Source organism: Apis cerana, linkage group LG4 (genome assembly GCF_029169275.1).
Source record: "Apis cerana isolate GH-2021 linkage group LG4, AcerK_1.0, whole genome shotgun sequence".
NCBI lineage: Eukaryota > Metazoa > Arthropoda > Insecta > Hymenoptera > Apidae > Apis > Apis cerana.
Window position 1 is genome coordinate 11042228 of NC_083855.1, and position 15682 is coordinate 11057909.

Genomic DNA, 15682 nt, shown 5'->3' on the forward strand with positions numbered 1-15682 from the left:
ATATATCAATATATATATATTATATATCATCAATATATATAATATATATATATATATATATATTGATGATACATATATGATATGAAATTTAATGACATTTCTATGTATCTTTTTTAACTGATATTATATAGGAATTGTTAAATATATATGTTTATATTAATAAATTGTATAAAATATGTAACAAATTATGTTGAAAAACATGTTATACTTTATAACATTTTTTGTTTTATTCTTTCCCCAAGAATCAATAATAATTTATATTACAGTAATAGTAACTATTTTTCATATCGATATCATTAATCAATCTTTTCACATTTATATTATTTTCATATCTTCTTCTAAACACTATTATTACAAGTATACTGATTTCCGCCTATAATATAATTATTGAGTGAGCATTAAGTAGCATATTGTACAAAGATGCAGAGTGCTCAGCTTGCCAATTCTTCAGAATGTTCTTATCAAGATGCTTTCAAATATATGTGTATCTTCTTTTTTCGTGTATTATTATATTTAAACACTCGCGCGTCTTTATAAACATGGTGATACGTTGATATTTAGTTAAAAGAACAAACATTTGAAGCTATGAAAATTGTTTAAATGCTAAAAAACATTGTTTTCATTACAATGAATAAAAACTTAGCATTTTACACAAGTAAATTTTGATTCATATCTTATGCGTTTTTATAACGCTGTATATATCTGAGAGACATTCTGATAAAGAAAATAAAACTTTCATTAAAGATGCTCCCATTTTTTTTCTTATATATAAATCACTTTCGAAGCACGACAATATTTCACAAAGAAGACAATACGAACATTCGTCTTAAAATGAGGAACTATAAAGTTTTTGTTCCACAAGGACAGCAAATATACTTGAAAACACTCGCATAAATTACATTTGTTGAGAAAATACAATTTCTATCGTATTTGGACAAAATTCATAATATAATTATGGCCAATACCTGGAACGGATAACTTATGTTATTAAATTATAAATTAATTATTTTATTGTTTGCAACATTAAATAAGCGTAGTACTGTAGTACATTTTACAACATCAATTTAAAGATCAATTCACTATAAATAAAACTTAAACACATAACATAAAGTAGAGAAAAAATAACTTGTTATTAATTATAAATTTTCAAAATCGACAAATTTTAAACATATCAACGTATGTAACTTTATATGTTCAAATACTTATGATACGTGAATTCACATCAACTTCAATGAAATAATTTTGAATATTGTAAATATTTCCGTTCCAGGCTATACACTAAATTATTTTTGTAAACCGGTACTGATTCTTATTAGATAATTGTTTCAGTTTTTTTTTTATATAACATCAAGACCAAACTCGGCTTTTGCATATAGATTACACGATGTAATCCATGGAGCAAAGTTTGATTCGCACATTTTAAGAGCGAGTACTTCTGATTATGATATCGTAGCAGTTCCTTGCCTGAGCAGAAACGAGATTAATTTAAGTGAAATCCTCTCTCTCTAGTTGCTGCCAAGAGTCTTTCTTTAAGTATTTCTTCAGTAGGATACTCTGGTAATTTTAAATAATGAACACAGGTGTTAACAGAGGGATAACCACCTGAACCAGCATCTACTTTTCGCACAACAGTCAATCTAGGATGTAAATTACATAATCCTCCAGGAGGTAAAGCTGAACATCCAGTAGCAAATTGTAAGAAAGCTTTTCTTTCTGGACCAGTCAACGAAAGTAGAACATTGACAAATCGTTGAAAACCAGGACTGCAGTAGCAAAAAAAAAAAGAAAAAAAAAAGAAAAAAAAGAAAAAAAAATATTCTTAATGATATTCTTAGTAAATTCTTAGTAATATTTATATAATATATATGTATTTAAGATGTTTTTACCTTTCTCTTGTATAGCCTAGTTTTGGCTCAGTATAGTTCAGTAAATCCTCTCTGGTCCATTGTGGATTTTGTTCTCCACAAAGCATAGCCCTTATTTCTTCAGGACTGAAAGCATGAAGTTTTTCCATTGGGAAGACTTTTGAAAAACCAGATTTAAACGATTCTAATTGTCTTGAGATTCCTCGATCAAGACAATAATTAATTGTCATCTCGGCATATTCTCTTGCATTTTCCATAGTAACTGAAATTTCTGCACCACCATCTACTAATTCTATTTGATCATACGCAAAGATTTTGGAACTTGGAGAATATGTCATCGTCAAAGTCAAATCTTCAATAGGCACTGACATTCCGGATGGATGAGTAATATTTAATGACATTTCTTCGTCAACAGAATTACGACCATCGGAAAGCGTTCTATCACGTTTGGCAATTGCCGTTTGTATTTCTTTTAAAAATTCACCTCTTACTGGATCAACAAGTACCAGATCCTCAATATCCAACAATCCAGAATACCAAGATGGTGGTTCTAATGAAGAATATGCTGTATCTGCTTCACCTTCTTCTGATATAAAGCTACTCGACATACTTGAAGACATACTTTCTTGAGTTACTCCACTAAGACCAATTTTTTCATTTACATTGTTTGTGATGTCTCCATGACACATTAATTTTAAGAAAGGACGGGATAATGGTAAGTCTACTAATCTATTATCTTGCAAAACTTTTGCCAAGAATACACCTAAGAACCAAAAATATCGAACAGCACGATCACAAGCTATAGAATCTTGTGGTAAAGGAGCCGGAAATAGCCCGCTTGGTCGTGTTACATAATATCCTGGAGGTCGAATCTGATCTCCAGATATTCGAGATTGATCTGTGTCAGATGATTCTTCATCATCACATAACCACAAACCTAAGTCTTTACGCTGTAATTCAGCAGCAACTAATGCAAAAAATTCTAATGTTGGTCCAAGACCAGTTCCTTCTTCACCTACAAATTCTACTTCTAATATACTCTTTCGACTTGCATGTACCTATAATATGAAATAAAATTTCATTTTCTTCACTTTTTTCCTTCTTTTAAAAATTAATGGTATCCTAGTGTACATATTAAGTTTAATTAACTATCTATTTACCTTCATTACTTGTTCTGCCCAGTCTAATAATTTCTCTCCCCTAGGTACACTAACTCGTTCGTGTTTAAGCCTGCCAACGCGAAATTCATGAATATCATCACGTCGTGGACTTAAACCAGGTGCTCTTTGTCTTTCAAGAATAGCATCTCTTTGAGTTTGAAGCCACACGATAGATCGCGAAGCTCCAAAGGCAGTACAACTAAAGTACAATCGTCTAGTTTCAAATGGTAATAAAAATGGACAACTTCTAGCCAATTCTTCACACCAATTTGGCAAAGCGCCAGCAGCTAATGCTAAAGGATCTTGAATTTGTTGTACTATTTTATTTGTGATTTTTTTTGAAGTGAAGTCATCTGGATGAACCCAACATGATTCTTCACATTCTTCGTAATCAATATGTTTACCGTCATCACGACTAGTACTCAATACATAAACATGTCTTAATAATTGTAATACATCTTCTACACTGCACACTGAAGAATTTTGAACTGTATTACGAGAATATAATGTTACAACTGGTGTTGCTCTTCCAGATGATTCTTCATCCTTTGCTTCTTTATATATTATACTATAAAAAAATACAATGTGCGTGTAATTATAAATATTGTAATTGCACAAATTTAATTTTTTATTATATACTAAGAAATAAATATATTACGTGTAAGTTGGTTCCCATATTCTTCTTAGTTTTTCTTGTCGACTGCCTAATTCTGTTAATTGCATCAATTCTTGTACTTGTTGAAAAATACTGGCATGTGGTTCTGTAAGTGGTAGTTCAACATCTGGTACTCCAGGAAGTCCTGGTCCCTTTAATGTTAAACAAAGCCTTGGCATTGATAATGAACCTGAACGTGTATTTAACTGAGTTTCACTACCAGGAGGAGGAATTTCCAGATCTGTTGTCTATAAAATATTTCGTAACATTAATAACAATAACGATATAATAATTATTTAAAGTTCTAATTTTTATTTTTATTATTATTTACTTGATTGATATTAGTTCGTCCAGGTCGTGGATCAAAAGCAGGGATCAAAGCAGAAAATTGACGTTTTAAAACGAACTCATCATCCCACGCACGTCTTTTACTATTTTGAGGAGTCTCTTCTTCCACAAATGCTGCGAGAAGGTTGCGACTTACCATCACATCTTCATAATCACCATCACAACCATCTCCTTCTTCTTCATTTTCTTCATCATCTTCCTATAAAATAAAGAACGCAAAAAATGTATATAAAAATATTTATTCTTTAGAGAAAATTCTTTTTTTTGACATACTTCTTGATCATTTTCATCATTATCTTCTTCTTCTTCAAGAACACCATCTTCATCATCTTCTAATTCAGTTAAAAGGGTTGGTCCACCTGTTGTTCTACCTCCACTAGCACTAGAACTTGCGATGCCTCCACAAGATTCCAAAAAATCTTCAAGACTAACCTGCAGCCATAACTGCTTATTACATTATATAGAATCAAATATTTCACTTTAGATTTTGTATTCATAGTATAAAATAAATATTATTTTAATAATAAAAGCAATACTTTCAAAGATACTGAGTTTTACCTGTTCACTATCACTACTTGTACTAGTTAATGACATTGTAAGTGCTTGTCCTAGGCCAGGTCCAGTCGTTGTTGTAACTCCACTGCCAGCTACTTGACCACTACTAGTCAAACTTGGATAACTTTGGGCAGTACTGAGTAACCCTCCGGGAAAATTAGGACTTAAAGCAAGTCGAACTAAACTTGATACAGAATTAGGTCCACGCGAATTTGAACCAGTATTCGAATTGGAAGCAATATGTTGTCCACCTGTAGGTCCTGAAAAAATTTTCTTTAATAATTTATATTAATTTATTAATAAATATATGAATTTAAACTTATAATTGACTACAAAAAATAAATTATTTTTATTAAAATTAAATTATTAATACAAAACTGTTAAACAATAAGATTAACAAACACTAACCCAATGTTCGTCTTCGCGCCATTGCAGTAAAAGTTTCCAATAAACCAGTTGCAGTTGTTGGTTCCAAAGTATTGTTAGCATCAGAACAAGCAAGGTTGGGAACAGATACAGACATAGGATTGGTAACAACAACAGGACAACCACCTGCTGTATTTTGTGTAGATGAGCTAGCTTCTTTGTCCCGACTACATTCTTTGGCAGCTAGTTTAGAGGAAACACACACTTAACTTTTACACAAGTGTTTATGTAAATAACAACAAAGAACATTTCTTATCAATAACAAAAATTTAAATATAAAATATGTTCAATATTCAGGATTAAACATTAAGATCTTTCAGAAGTTTTTTTTTAAAATACTAATTGTATCGTATTTATGATTATGTATTATGATATGCATATTAAAAAAAAAAAAAAAAGATAGTGTACATAAACAGGATTGTATATGATAATTAATTATTATTATCATACCATCAGTAATTCCTGAGTGATGCCTTTGAACAGATTTAATCCTTAATGAATTTTCTTCTAATTCACCTGACACATTAATTCTAACAGGCACTAAACTAAGTAATTCTCCACTCAAAAAACTATTTGTATTATTTCGTAATCTGTCGGCTCCTTCTCTGACACGATCTAATACTTCAGTAGCTTCAAGACTCAATAAACCTGATCCTGGCTGTAAAAGTATTTTAAATTTAAAAACACTATAAATTTTTACATACTACAATTACTTCGATAAATATGCAAATATCACACCTTATTTCCTCGCACTGTTGCAAAAAATGATTTTGAACTACTAGATGCACGATTGCTGTTACTATTGGCAGGACAATCAGTGTTAAGGGCAAGACTCTCAACAATTGTTGCCAGATCACTTGTCACAGTAGTGTCGGGTCTAGGATGTAATACAACAGACAATTCGCTCGTTGAATTTGCCCCGCCTTCACCGGTTACAGCAACAACAGCTTCAGCACGAGCAACCGATAATACATTTTCTGCTATCGATTCAACGGCTTGCTATTTATTATAAATATAAAATTAACACTAATGATTTTCTACTCTAATTAATAATAACATATCACAATACTTTATACAAAATATAATCAAAACACGCACATAATTATATATAAATAAATAATTATATATAAGACAATAAACATTTCAAATTATACCTTAACTGCTAAATTATCTGCACTTGCTGCTTGATCTGTTGAAGCTACTGATCCACGCATTACAGTATCAGTACAATCTGGTAAACTAGGTGTACTGCTAGATTTTCGTCCAGTCAAAACTCCGCCACCATTTTTATTTTTTGTTCCATTATCTGTATCAAGGCCAGTACCAACTAACCTTAGATCATATTTTCCTTCTGCACCCATTCTATAAGAATTGGAACCACCATGATCCCATGTTACATCTATCCAACCATTATGTAATTCTCCTGTTACTGTGCCTTCACCTATAATAAAAGAAATCTTTTAATTCAAATAAAACTATAAAAAAAAAAGCATATGAATTTATTTTATTTTACTATAAATATACCTGGAGGAACACCATCTTGATCTCTCCATTTCCAATCTAAACCTCTAGCTACTCTGGCACCAGCAACTAAATGACGAAGAACTTGAGCTTTAATTAACCTTCGTTGTTTTCGAACTCCAGCTTCAGCTTCTCTAGCTGCTCGTCCCAAATCCTCGCAAACTCCGGTAACTTCTCCATAAACTTCAAATCCAGATACAGATAAATAATGTGTTTGACCAGAAGCATTCTTTCCAATTTGTTGTAATCGTAAATGACGCCATCCCTGTGTCTCATCAGTTGGTGGTTCTAATGTCCAAGTTGCTGTGCTACCAGGCTCATTCAATGATGAATCATCTACATGAGCATATAATGTTGTCCAAATTATACCATCTTTTGATGCTTGAAACATCCAATTCCGTAAGGCACTCCTACCATAGCCTCTTGCATGTCTTAATGTATATGCGCTTGGAATAATCCAAACTCCTAAATCGATTGAAAACCACGCACGTCTATCATCATTTGTATGACAATTTAATGCCGACGGATCACGACTTAAGATATCTTCGAGATGACCATATGGAAGATTTCTTCCATTACTCGATGTAATAACAACTAAACCATATTGACCAGGATTAACCCATTCAGTACATGTTTTTGCATTTGTACCGATCCAATATAACAATCCATTTTCATCAAAATCATACTGATATTTGAAAGTAATTTTATTTCTATCTTTCAGTTTTTTAACAAATGTAAATGTTGACCTGTCATGGTCATGCCATTGTTTTGCTACCATTTTTAATAAATGATTTTCTAATTGTTGTATAGTACTTAATGGTTCCATTTTTAAACTTCGGCCAGACCTATCAATTAGAGAACTTTCACCAGCTGCTTTTTCCAATCGAAATCGTAATCTTCTTGTTAAAATTTGTAAACCATAACCTGAACCTGGTGTATCATATAAATAAACAGGTAATTTTTCAATAGATTCTAAAACTGAAACTAATTTATGGACTAGAATTTTAGCAGAATTATGCTCTTTATTAGCGTCTTTCGAATGAAAACAGTTTTTAAACACTGCTATTCTTTGCATTCTAAGTTTTGTTGCTCGTAATGTAGGTGGTTGTGGTCCTGGAGGAGCTGCTAATAATGAAAGTAAGGTTTGCACAAGCCCGCTGGAATGAAGTTCATACGCAGATACCCTTCCTTCCTCGTTTAATAAATCTTTAAGTTCTTCTAATGCACTTTGTAAAATATTACGCCATTCTCGATTTCCTGATTGCTGTTTTTGACAAGCTTTTTCTATTTGACTAACAATCGTTCCTAATTTAGCGACTACTCCACGTGGTTGAGCCTGGGCAGCTTTAAAATAACATTCATAAATATCTTGAGCTTGTATTTTAACCTTTTGTTTAATAGCTTCAATTTTAGATCTTAATCTTTTTCCTCTTTTACCAGCCCAACCTGCTGCAAATTCTGGACCTAAAAATAATCCATAATAAAATATTTATTTTTTATAATAAATTAACCAAGGAAATATGAATTAAAAACATATATTCACCCAAACTTGTTTCTGCTGTAAAGGAATGTTTGGTACCTCGATTTGATTCAAAAATAAATCCTGGTAAATCTTCTCGTAAAATTGTTGCTTGTTGTTGACCATCACTATTATGTATACACAATTCGCTTTCTTTTCTACTAGATAATGCCCAATTTCCTACAACTAGGCGGGTAGTACCAGGACGTGAAAGTACAGGTTGACTTACAGAATTTGGTTTTACTTGACTTCGCGCTCTTTGTAATTTTTCCAAGAATTCACCCCGATTTTCTGTAAAATATATGTTCTAGTAATCAATACAATTAATAAAATTATAAGTGGTGTGAAAATTTTTAATGAACCGATGTTGTTGCATTAGGTCATGCAAAAATAAGGAATCTCCATGCGATTGATGGCGTATACTGAAGGGTAGGATAGCATGCACAACTAGGAAAGTTGAACATGTGGGTACCTACCTTCAGTAGTAAGCGACTCTGTGTTCCTCCCTTTTCCTGTAGGCAGTTAGTAAAACCAGTTATTTACTAAACTATATCGCGGAAGTTAATCACAAATGAAAAAGATATAACATAAAAAAGTGATTTGAGCAGAGTCAATTTATCTGTCGCGAAGGGCGTGTGAAGGTGAAAAGAACACTTCAATAAGATAGTGGTAAGATGGACGAGACATAGGTGATGAATTTTGTGTCGACATTGAATAAAAAAAAAAAAAAAAACATACCTGATGTATCAGTTCCGCCTTCTGGACTACCGCTGGAATACATTGTTGCTAATTTTCCATCAAGTATAAATCGAAACCATCCATTGCTTCCATTTGATAATTCTAAGGCAGCTGCATCAGACCATACATATAAACAATCACGTCCTCTACAAATACACCAATCTCTCCAATGATAAGCTCTTCCAATTAAAAGTTCTCTTGCATCTTCAATTCTTTGCTCTTCAGATTGATTTGATTCTGTTTCTGGTTCTGGAGCAGCATCTTGTGGTCCAGCCAATGCAGCAACTTTTGAAAATACTCCCAAACGAGCAAAATGTTCTAGAAATTCATCTTTGCCTTTTATCATCAAATCTTGTATCATTTGCAAAACCACTAAGTGTCCATCCTCATCCTCCTATTAATTAAAATAAAGATGTTTTATATAATACAATTTTTTATTATAATTAAAAATTCACTTAAATTAAACAAATATTTTTGATCTTTTTTTCTTAACTTAATATAAAATAAAATAAGTACTACACAAATTATTTTATATAACATATCTAGAATTTTTTCATTCAATCATACTTTATATGGCACGAATATAACAGCACAAATCTATGTATGAGCAAAATGATTACGCGATTCATTGAAATCACAAGCAAATGCCCATTAATCCCATCAGCAGGCAGACAGTCAATAGAAGTGGACAACCAGCTTTGTATCTAATCTATCATGATTAACACCTGTTTAGAGCAATTACACTGGCCATTCACTGAAAAATGTATGTGTCCTTTGCTGTTATTATTTAATAAATTTATATAATTTTCTTCTTATTTCATATTCTATGCAAAAAAATAAATTGCACATTGATTTTATATATTAATGCATATAAGATATTCATTCAGAGATCACCACGCCATATTATGAATAACATTTTGATATTGATAGATGATATTATAAAAAAAATTTATCAGCAAAGGAATGTAAAACATGCGCATATTTATTAAATCTCACCCTTTATACGAATTGTGTCATAAATACATATTATGTTAATAGTAAATGAAATCTTTGCGTAATTATTAATGAGATCAGTAAAAAGATAGTAGGATTTACGAATAGCATGTAGGGGACACAAAGGACGTTTCAACTAGAGACTGGCAAATATACAACAGACGTTACCGTCTTATCAACAATGTAGTTCAGGGAACTGGAAGACTTGCGTGATGCGAGACAACGCAATTTTGGGCCAATTATCGGCTTGAAAGGCGGAGGTGGTGGTGATGGTGCTTTTATCTCAAGCTCCTGTGAACAATCTTAACTAAATCACTAGCATTGTCTGTCTGGCTGCCTGTCTGCCTGCATGAATACTAAAGATTTTAAAATATTAATTAACTTTATAATACTAATTTATATTTATTTGACAGGATCTAAAAAATTTAGATGAACTAAGAAAAAAAGATAAATTTATATAAAAAATATTATAAGTTTACCTCATTATCCAATACATTGGCAATTACTTCTACAAGCATAGCACCACAGTTTCCCATTCTATCAGAACCACATGTTTCAATAAGTAATTCTGGTTGAATATAATGCACCATTTTTCTGATTAAACTTAAACTGGCTTTCCTAACACTTAGCAACATAGATGATTGAAATGTTGCACAAAATACTGGCAATAATCTTTTCAAATATACTGGAGCCATTTCTGGATCACCTTTTGGTTCTGTAAATTCTGCTTCTGTTTCTGGTTTTCTATGTTCTTGATTTGGTAACATCCATTCTCCAGGAGATTGTAATATAGCAGCAACTTCTCTATGTCCTTCATCTACACGTTCTCTAGCTTTATCTAATGGTGTTTTTCCATCTTCATCTCGTAAATCAGGATTTGCCCCATGCCTAAGTAATACTTTAGCAATAGCCGGCCTTCCGAAACAAGCAGCATAATGTAGACTAGATGATCTTTGACCTTTATTAACATCTGCTCCTCTATCACATAAAAATTCAACCATCTCTTGAGTTCCAAATGCGGATGCCCAATTAAGTAATGTTTGTCCTACATCATCCATGAAATTAACTCCAATGCCTCCAGAATCTATGGCTTCTATTAATGCATCTGTATCTTTTGATCGAATACAATCTATCAATTGTCTATGAGATTTTTCTCCAGCACTTTCCGGACGTCTAAATCGTGGTAACACAGGTCCTGATGGACCTCCACTTGCATTACGGCCTAATGCTGATCTTCCTTCGAAAAGTAAAACTAATAATAAATCAACTAATCTCATGGAATCAAGAGCACATCTTTCATCTCCTTTTAAAGCTTTTTCAATCGCATCTGGTAGTTCAGAACGTAAAAGGTCATGAGTTATAGAAGGTGATCCCCTGCAAAGTGTTGATAGAAGACTAATTATAGTAGAAACAGATGCACAAGAATTCGCTTCAGGAGTAGGAAGTGTTGAAGCTGTACTAGAAGGTGGAGGTGTTTTTGGATTTCCAGAAGTAGTTGCTATTGATGTACCAGGCCCTGCTGCATTTGATAACCTATGCATAAATATAAATATAAAAATTATAATATATTTAATTGATATATAGATATCTATACAAAATTTATCATAAAGATATACCTATATAAGAGTTCAGAAACTAATCCATTAGAAGCTAATGGAGCAGGATCTGTGTTTCTTCTTGAAAATCTGTCAGCTAATGATGCAAAACAACGAAGTGCTCCATCAGCAACATGTGCATCTTCATGCCTAAGTAATGTTGATAAAGCTTCAACACAATCTGGTAAAGATTTATCTTGAGGTTCCACTTTTCCACATAAACGAGTAACCACAGCCATTGCTGAATGCAGTGTATCTCTATGAACAAGTACTCCATGTTCTCGAATAAAACATAAAGCACATGGAAGGCCACCAGCTTCGAGTACAGCACCAGCTTCCCTTGCACAAACAAGTTCAAGTGCCTACAATAACAATACATCTGTCACATGCTTTATAATATTATATTTAACAACAAAAATTAATACAATACCTTTATGCATTGTTCCGCTAGATCTCTACTTGTTCTGGAACCTAATCCAGCTCCAGATAAACGACTGCAAATAGCTTTCACAGCACCTTCCATGGCTATTACTCTACGTATACATTCTGGAGATAGGTCAAAATAATATGTAATGGCCCGAGCTGTCACTTCTAAAACACTATCTGGTGCAAGTTCATCCAAAAAAATTCTACATAATGCAGGAAGAAATGTGCGTGGGGGACAGCTAAAATGATAATATTTTTTATTATATTTATTAAATTAAAATAACAAATATTAATATATATATATATAACATACCATTCAAAGCAACGATCAACATTATCAGACATGAGTAATAACATGCATAATTGCTCTAAAGCAATTAATTGCATGTCTCTTTCATCTCCTTGGCCCATACTCAGCCATTCCAATAAAGTTTCAGGATCAACATCAGCCATCTTAACATATATTATAAAAGAAAATGATGAATACTATATGAAAAATATAAATCTGAATAATATATATAATTAAATAAGTAAAAAAATAAGTTTTAATACTAAATAAATAAAAATAAACAAATATTTTTAATATATGTACATTTATAAATTTCTTTGTTCTGTAACTTACCTTGTAAGTTTTATAGCACCAATTAAATGTATTTCAAACTGACAATCTGAAAACAAACCAAAAATAAATTAAAATATAAGTATTAATTATTATTTTATTTAAAAGTAAATACTAATAAATGTCAGTGAAAAATATCTAAACTATACTATATTTAATTTACAAAAGAGCAATAAGAAATACAAAGAAACGAAAATAAATGTATAAAAATTCTTATGATATATCTATATTAAGAATTACATTGACAGCATTCTCCCTCCTTAGTTTCTTCATAGATAATGAAACAAATTCTAGAAAAATTTGAATACATAAATACATACATAAATCATTGTAAATGAATTAAAGAAATTACGAATATATAATAAATAAATAAAAACACGTGACCATAAATTCACTATCGTAAAATTATGTTTGTCGTTGAAGTACAAAGAAAGGTGAAAAAAGTTTGTCATGACGACGGCTGTAAGCGTGACACTATCTTAATAACACTATGTAACCTTCAGGAAATTCAGAAGAACAATTTCTGTGCAGGTGCACATCATGAATTCAATATGCATAAGAAATAATTATCTATAGTTTGGTAGATACGACCTGCTTACATAGAGAAACGTACCGTTGTGCACAGTATTCCATTATTCGGAAGGGGTCAGGTCGCCATCCTTCCAAAGACGTGTCGTTTTCCACTGCGAAAAACAACGTAACAATATCGTCGCGCTTGGTCCGTCAGCGACACGAAAAATTTATCGGACCAACGGACCAATAAAGCACTCCTCCGCACAAAAAGATCTCACTTTACCCTAGTGTCGTAGTATATATTTCGCCATTTACGCGACGTTCAGTATAGTTAAGTATCACAATTCACAACTCTCCAAAAGTCGTGTTTTCATAAATGCGCACGTCGTCAAACTTTTATTGGCTGATTTTCATGAAAACTCGCACGATTATGATTCTATATATGTATATACAATAATTGTTTAATATTGTGCCCCCAGAGAGCGCTATCATTCTTTTCTTAGCTATATTTTTTTTCTCAAATAATGTTGTTCAATGTGTGTTATGTACTCAACTATGACATAACAAAAGATTTTTGCTTTTAAAAAACTTTATAGCAAAAATAAATCATACATTTTTACATATTTTTACTATTATATCTTACTTTTATAATGCTAACATTTATACAATGAAATGTTATCATTCTTTGATAAAAGTTAATATGAAACAGTATATATTAATATAACATTATTATAACAATATTAATAAATTAAATATTATTTTTTTTCCATGGTAATTGTTCAACGAATTTTTTTCTTGTACTCCACTGCTAAAACATTTTAAAATTATTTAAATGTCTTTTTAGACATATAAATATTACATATTTATTTTTATGCCTACCTTGTCTTTCTTTTAGAATTTCTTTCCTCCTTTCTTTGAATCGAATAGGTAAATTTTCTAACATACTTTCAATAAAATTGTCTAGAACTATTGATCTATTCATTGATGATACTGGTGCTCTACATATTGGACATTCCTTTCTTTTTTTATTCCATACATTTATACAATGTTGACAAAATGTATGCATGCAATTTAATGTTGTTGCTTTCACAAATAATTCTGAACATATGGTGCAAGTTAATTGTTCATCCATTATATCATTAATTTTATCAAACACACTTTCTTTTTCATCAATTTTAGAAGCAACTTGAGTAGGAATTGTTAAATCTATTGTATCTATAATTTGAAATTCTGAAGGATTTTTTGTTTTTAAAAATATACAACTGTCATTCGAATTATCAGAAGTCCCTGCAACTATACATGAAAGAACATAATCAATATATTATCAATAAAATATTTAATATCTTGTAATATTAATATATATGGAAAAAAATATATACCATTATTTATTGTTTCTATTTTAGCTTGTTCTTTTAGAGCTTTTTCTGTTTCTTTTAATTTTTCTTCTAAAATTATTTTTTCACTTAACAATTGGGCTTGTATATTTTTTTCTTCTTTAACTCTGTTTTCCATAACATTTTTCCATTTAGTTTGTTGCTCTTCTCTCCATTTCTCCATTTGTTCTTTCATTTTTAATTCTAACATTTCTTTCTCAAGTTTACTTACATTTAGAGCTTCTTGCCATTTTCGTTTTTCTTCATTTAATTTTTTTTCAAATTCTATCCGTTCATTTTCTAATTTTTCTGACAAATCAGTATACAGATTTTGAAAATACTGTTCTTGAATATTACCATGTTTTATTTTATTTTCTAATAATATAATTTGTTGTTTCAAATCTTTGGTATCTTCTTTTGAAACATTTTGTTGTTTTAAAAGTTGTTTTAATTTATCTTGTTGTTTTTGTTTTATTTGTAATTTGTCTTTAAGAATTTTTTTTTGACATTCCTGATTTTGTGTAAATGTTTTTTGTTCTATAAAAACATTATCTAATATGTTTTCATCTATCTTAGGCTTTTTAACTTTGTACTCATCTTTAAAATCAAGAATAAAAATATATTTAAATTTTTCAGATGCACTAAATTGTATGATGTCTCTATCATAAAGTTTTTGACTCACACCAAATGTTAGAGGAATATCGTTAACAAATGTAACAGAAGAACTTAAATCTTTAATCGTCCACTCTTCATTTTCTTCATATTTTAAAATGCAATGTTTTCTAGATATCATTGCATCCAAAATAATTTCATCATTATCTCTTGCACGACCTATTTTAAACTGTTTAAAATTTAAAGAAAATCTTATTGAGAAAAATTGATTAAAAAGGCACTAGATAAAAAGTTTATATTTTTTAATACCTCATTTTTATCAATGTGAATATTATGAGGAGCACAACCATGTTTATTAATTCTCACTAAACTAGGTTCCACTAATTTTTCCTCTGAGTCGTCGAGTTTTATTCTTTTTTCTGCTTTCGAACCTTCCATTATTTAAAATTACTCTTTTGTGAAAAAAAAATTAAAAAAGAATATTGAATAATGTACATTCTTTTTCAATTATATTATTTCTTTTTATTAACTACTATAAATATATAAAAATAGTAAACAAAAATATTAAATCATACAAGAACGCATTCAAAATTCTCCATCGAATTTCTCGTCAATATGAAGATAGAAAATAAACTGTCGATAAACATATGTAAACGACATCTTGCGGTATATTTTATATATAACATCAAAGATATATTATATCTTTAAAAATAACTTATATCTCTAAAAAAGATTTTATAAATAAAATATTGTAATTTAAATAA

At 30.7% G+C, this 15682-nt stretch overlaps 2 protein-coding genes across 18 annotated transcripts; both read right to left on the reverse strand.

The window, feature by feature from the left end:
• Positions 1–202: 202 nt before the first annotated feature.
• Positions 203–13176, reverse strand: LOC107996100 (E3 ubiquitin-protein ligase HECTD1). 16 transcript variants are annotated; one of them, XM_062074123.1, is made up of 22 exons: positions 13034–13176; positions 12424–12469; positions 12115–12254; positions 11806–12040; positions 11397–11737; positions 10260–11313; positions 9949–10071; positions 8788–9181; positions 8526–8561; positions 8074–8340; positions 6534–7994; positions 6164–6450; positions 5748–6008; positions 5460–5667; positions 4992–5192; positions 4587–4834; positions 4302–4460; positions 4012–4227; positions 3684–3928; positions 3026–3593; positions 1887–2923; positions 203–1763 (listed from the first exon to the last, which is right to left on the reverse strand). In XM_062074123.1, exons 3-22 carry the CDS (start codon positions 12252–12254, stop codon positions 1481–1483), a joined length of 7764 nt encoding a protein of 2587 aa, XP_061930107.1. In that variant the 5' UTR covers positions 12424–12469; positions 13034–13176; the 3' UTR covers positions 203–1480. The 16 variants fall into 16 exon arrangements, with proteins under 16 accessions (XP_061930107.1, XP_016909474.1, XP_016909475.1 ...); XM_017053985.3 differs by having other exon boundaries at positions 4302–4472; XM_017053986.3 differs by having other exon boundaries at positions 4587–4843.
• Positions 13177–13504: 328 nt separating this feature from the next.
• On the reverse strand, positions 13505–15366 carry LOC107996101 (E3 ubiquitin-protein ligase RNF8). 2 transcript variants are annotated; one of them, XM_062074148.1, is made up of 4 exons: positions 15228–15366; positions 14313–15147; positions 13813–14226; positions 13505–13738 (listed from the first exon to the last, which is right to left on the reverse strand). In XM_062074148.1, the coding sequence occupies exons 1-4, from the start codon at positions 15354–15356 to the stop codon at positions 13713–13715; spliced, it is 1404 nt and encodes a 467-aa protein (XP_061930132.1). In that variant the 5' UTR covers positions 15357–15366; the 3' UTR covers positions 13505–13712. The 2 variants fall into 2 exon arrangements, with proteins under 2 accessions (XP_061930132.1, XP_061930131.1); XM_062074147.1 differs by having other exon boundaries at positions 13505–13741.
• Between the last annotated feature and the right edge of the window lie 316 nt (positions 15367–15682).

Excerpts from the sequence above, each read along its gene's own strand:
- LOC107996101 (XM_062074147.1), bottom strand. The coding sequence starts at position 15,356 with ATGGAAGGTTCGAAAGCAGAAAAAAGAATAAAACTCGACGACTCAGAG. Across the intron at positions 14,227-14,312 it reads AATAGAAACAATAAATAATG|TTGCAGGGACTTCTGATAAT; the intron begins GTATATATTTTT and ends TTTCATGTATAG. Across the intron at positions 13,742-13,812 it reads AATTCTAAAAGAAAGACAAG|CAGTGGAGTACAAGAAAAAA; the intron begins GTAGGCATAAAA and ends AAAATGTTTTAG.
- LOC107996100 (XM_017053982.3), bottom strand. The coding sequence starts at position 12,254 with ATGGCTGATGTTGATCCTGAAACTTTATTGGAATGGCTGAGTATGGGC. Across the intron at positions 11,738-11,805 it reads TAGCGGAACAATGCATAAAG|GCACTTGAACTTGTTTGTGC; the intron begins GTATTGTATTAA and ends TTGTTATTGTAG. Across the intron at positions 4,228-4,301 it reads ATGATGAAAATGATCAAGAA|GAAGATGATGAAGAAAATGA; the intron begins GTATGTCAAAAA and ends TTTATTTTATAG.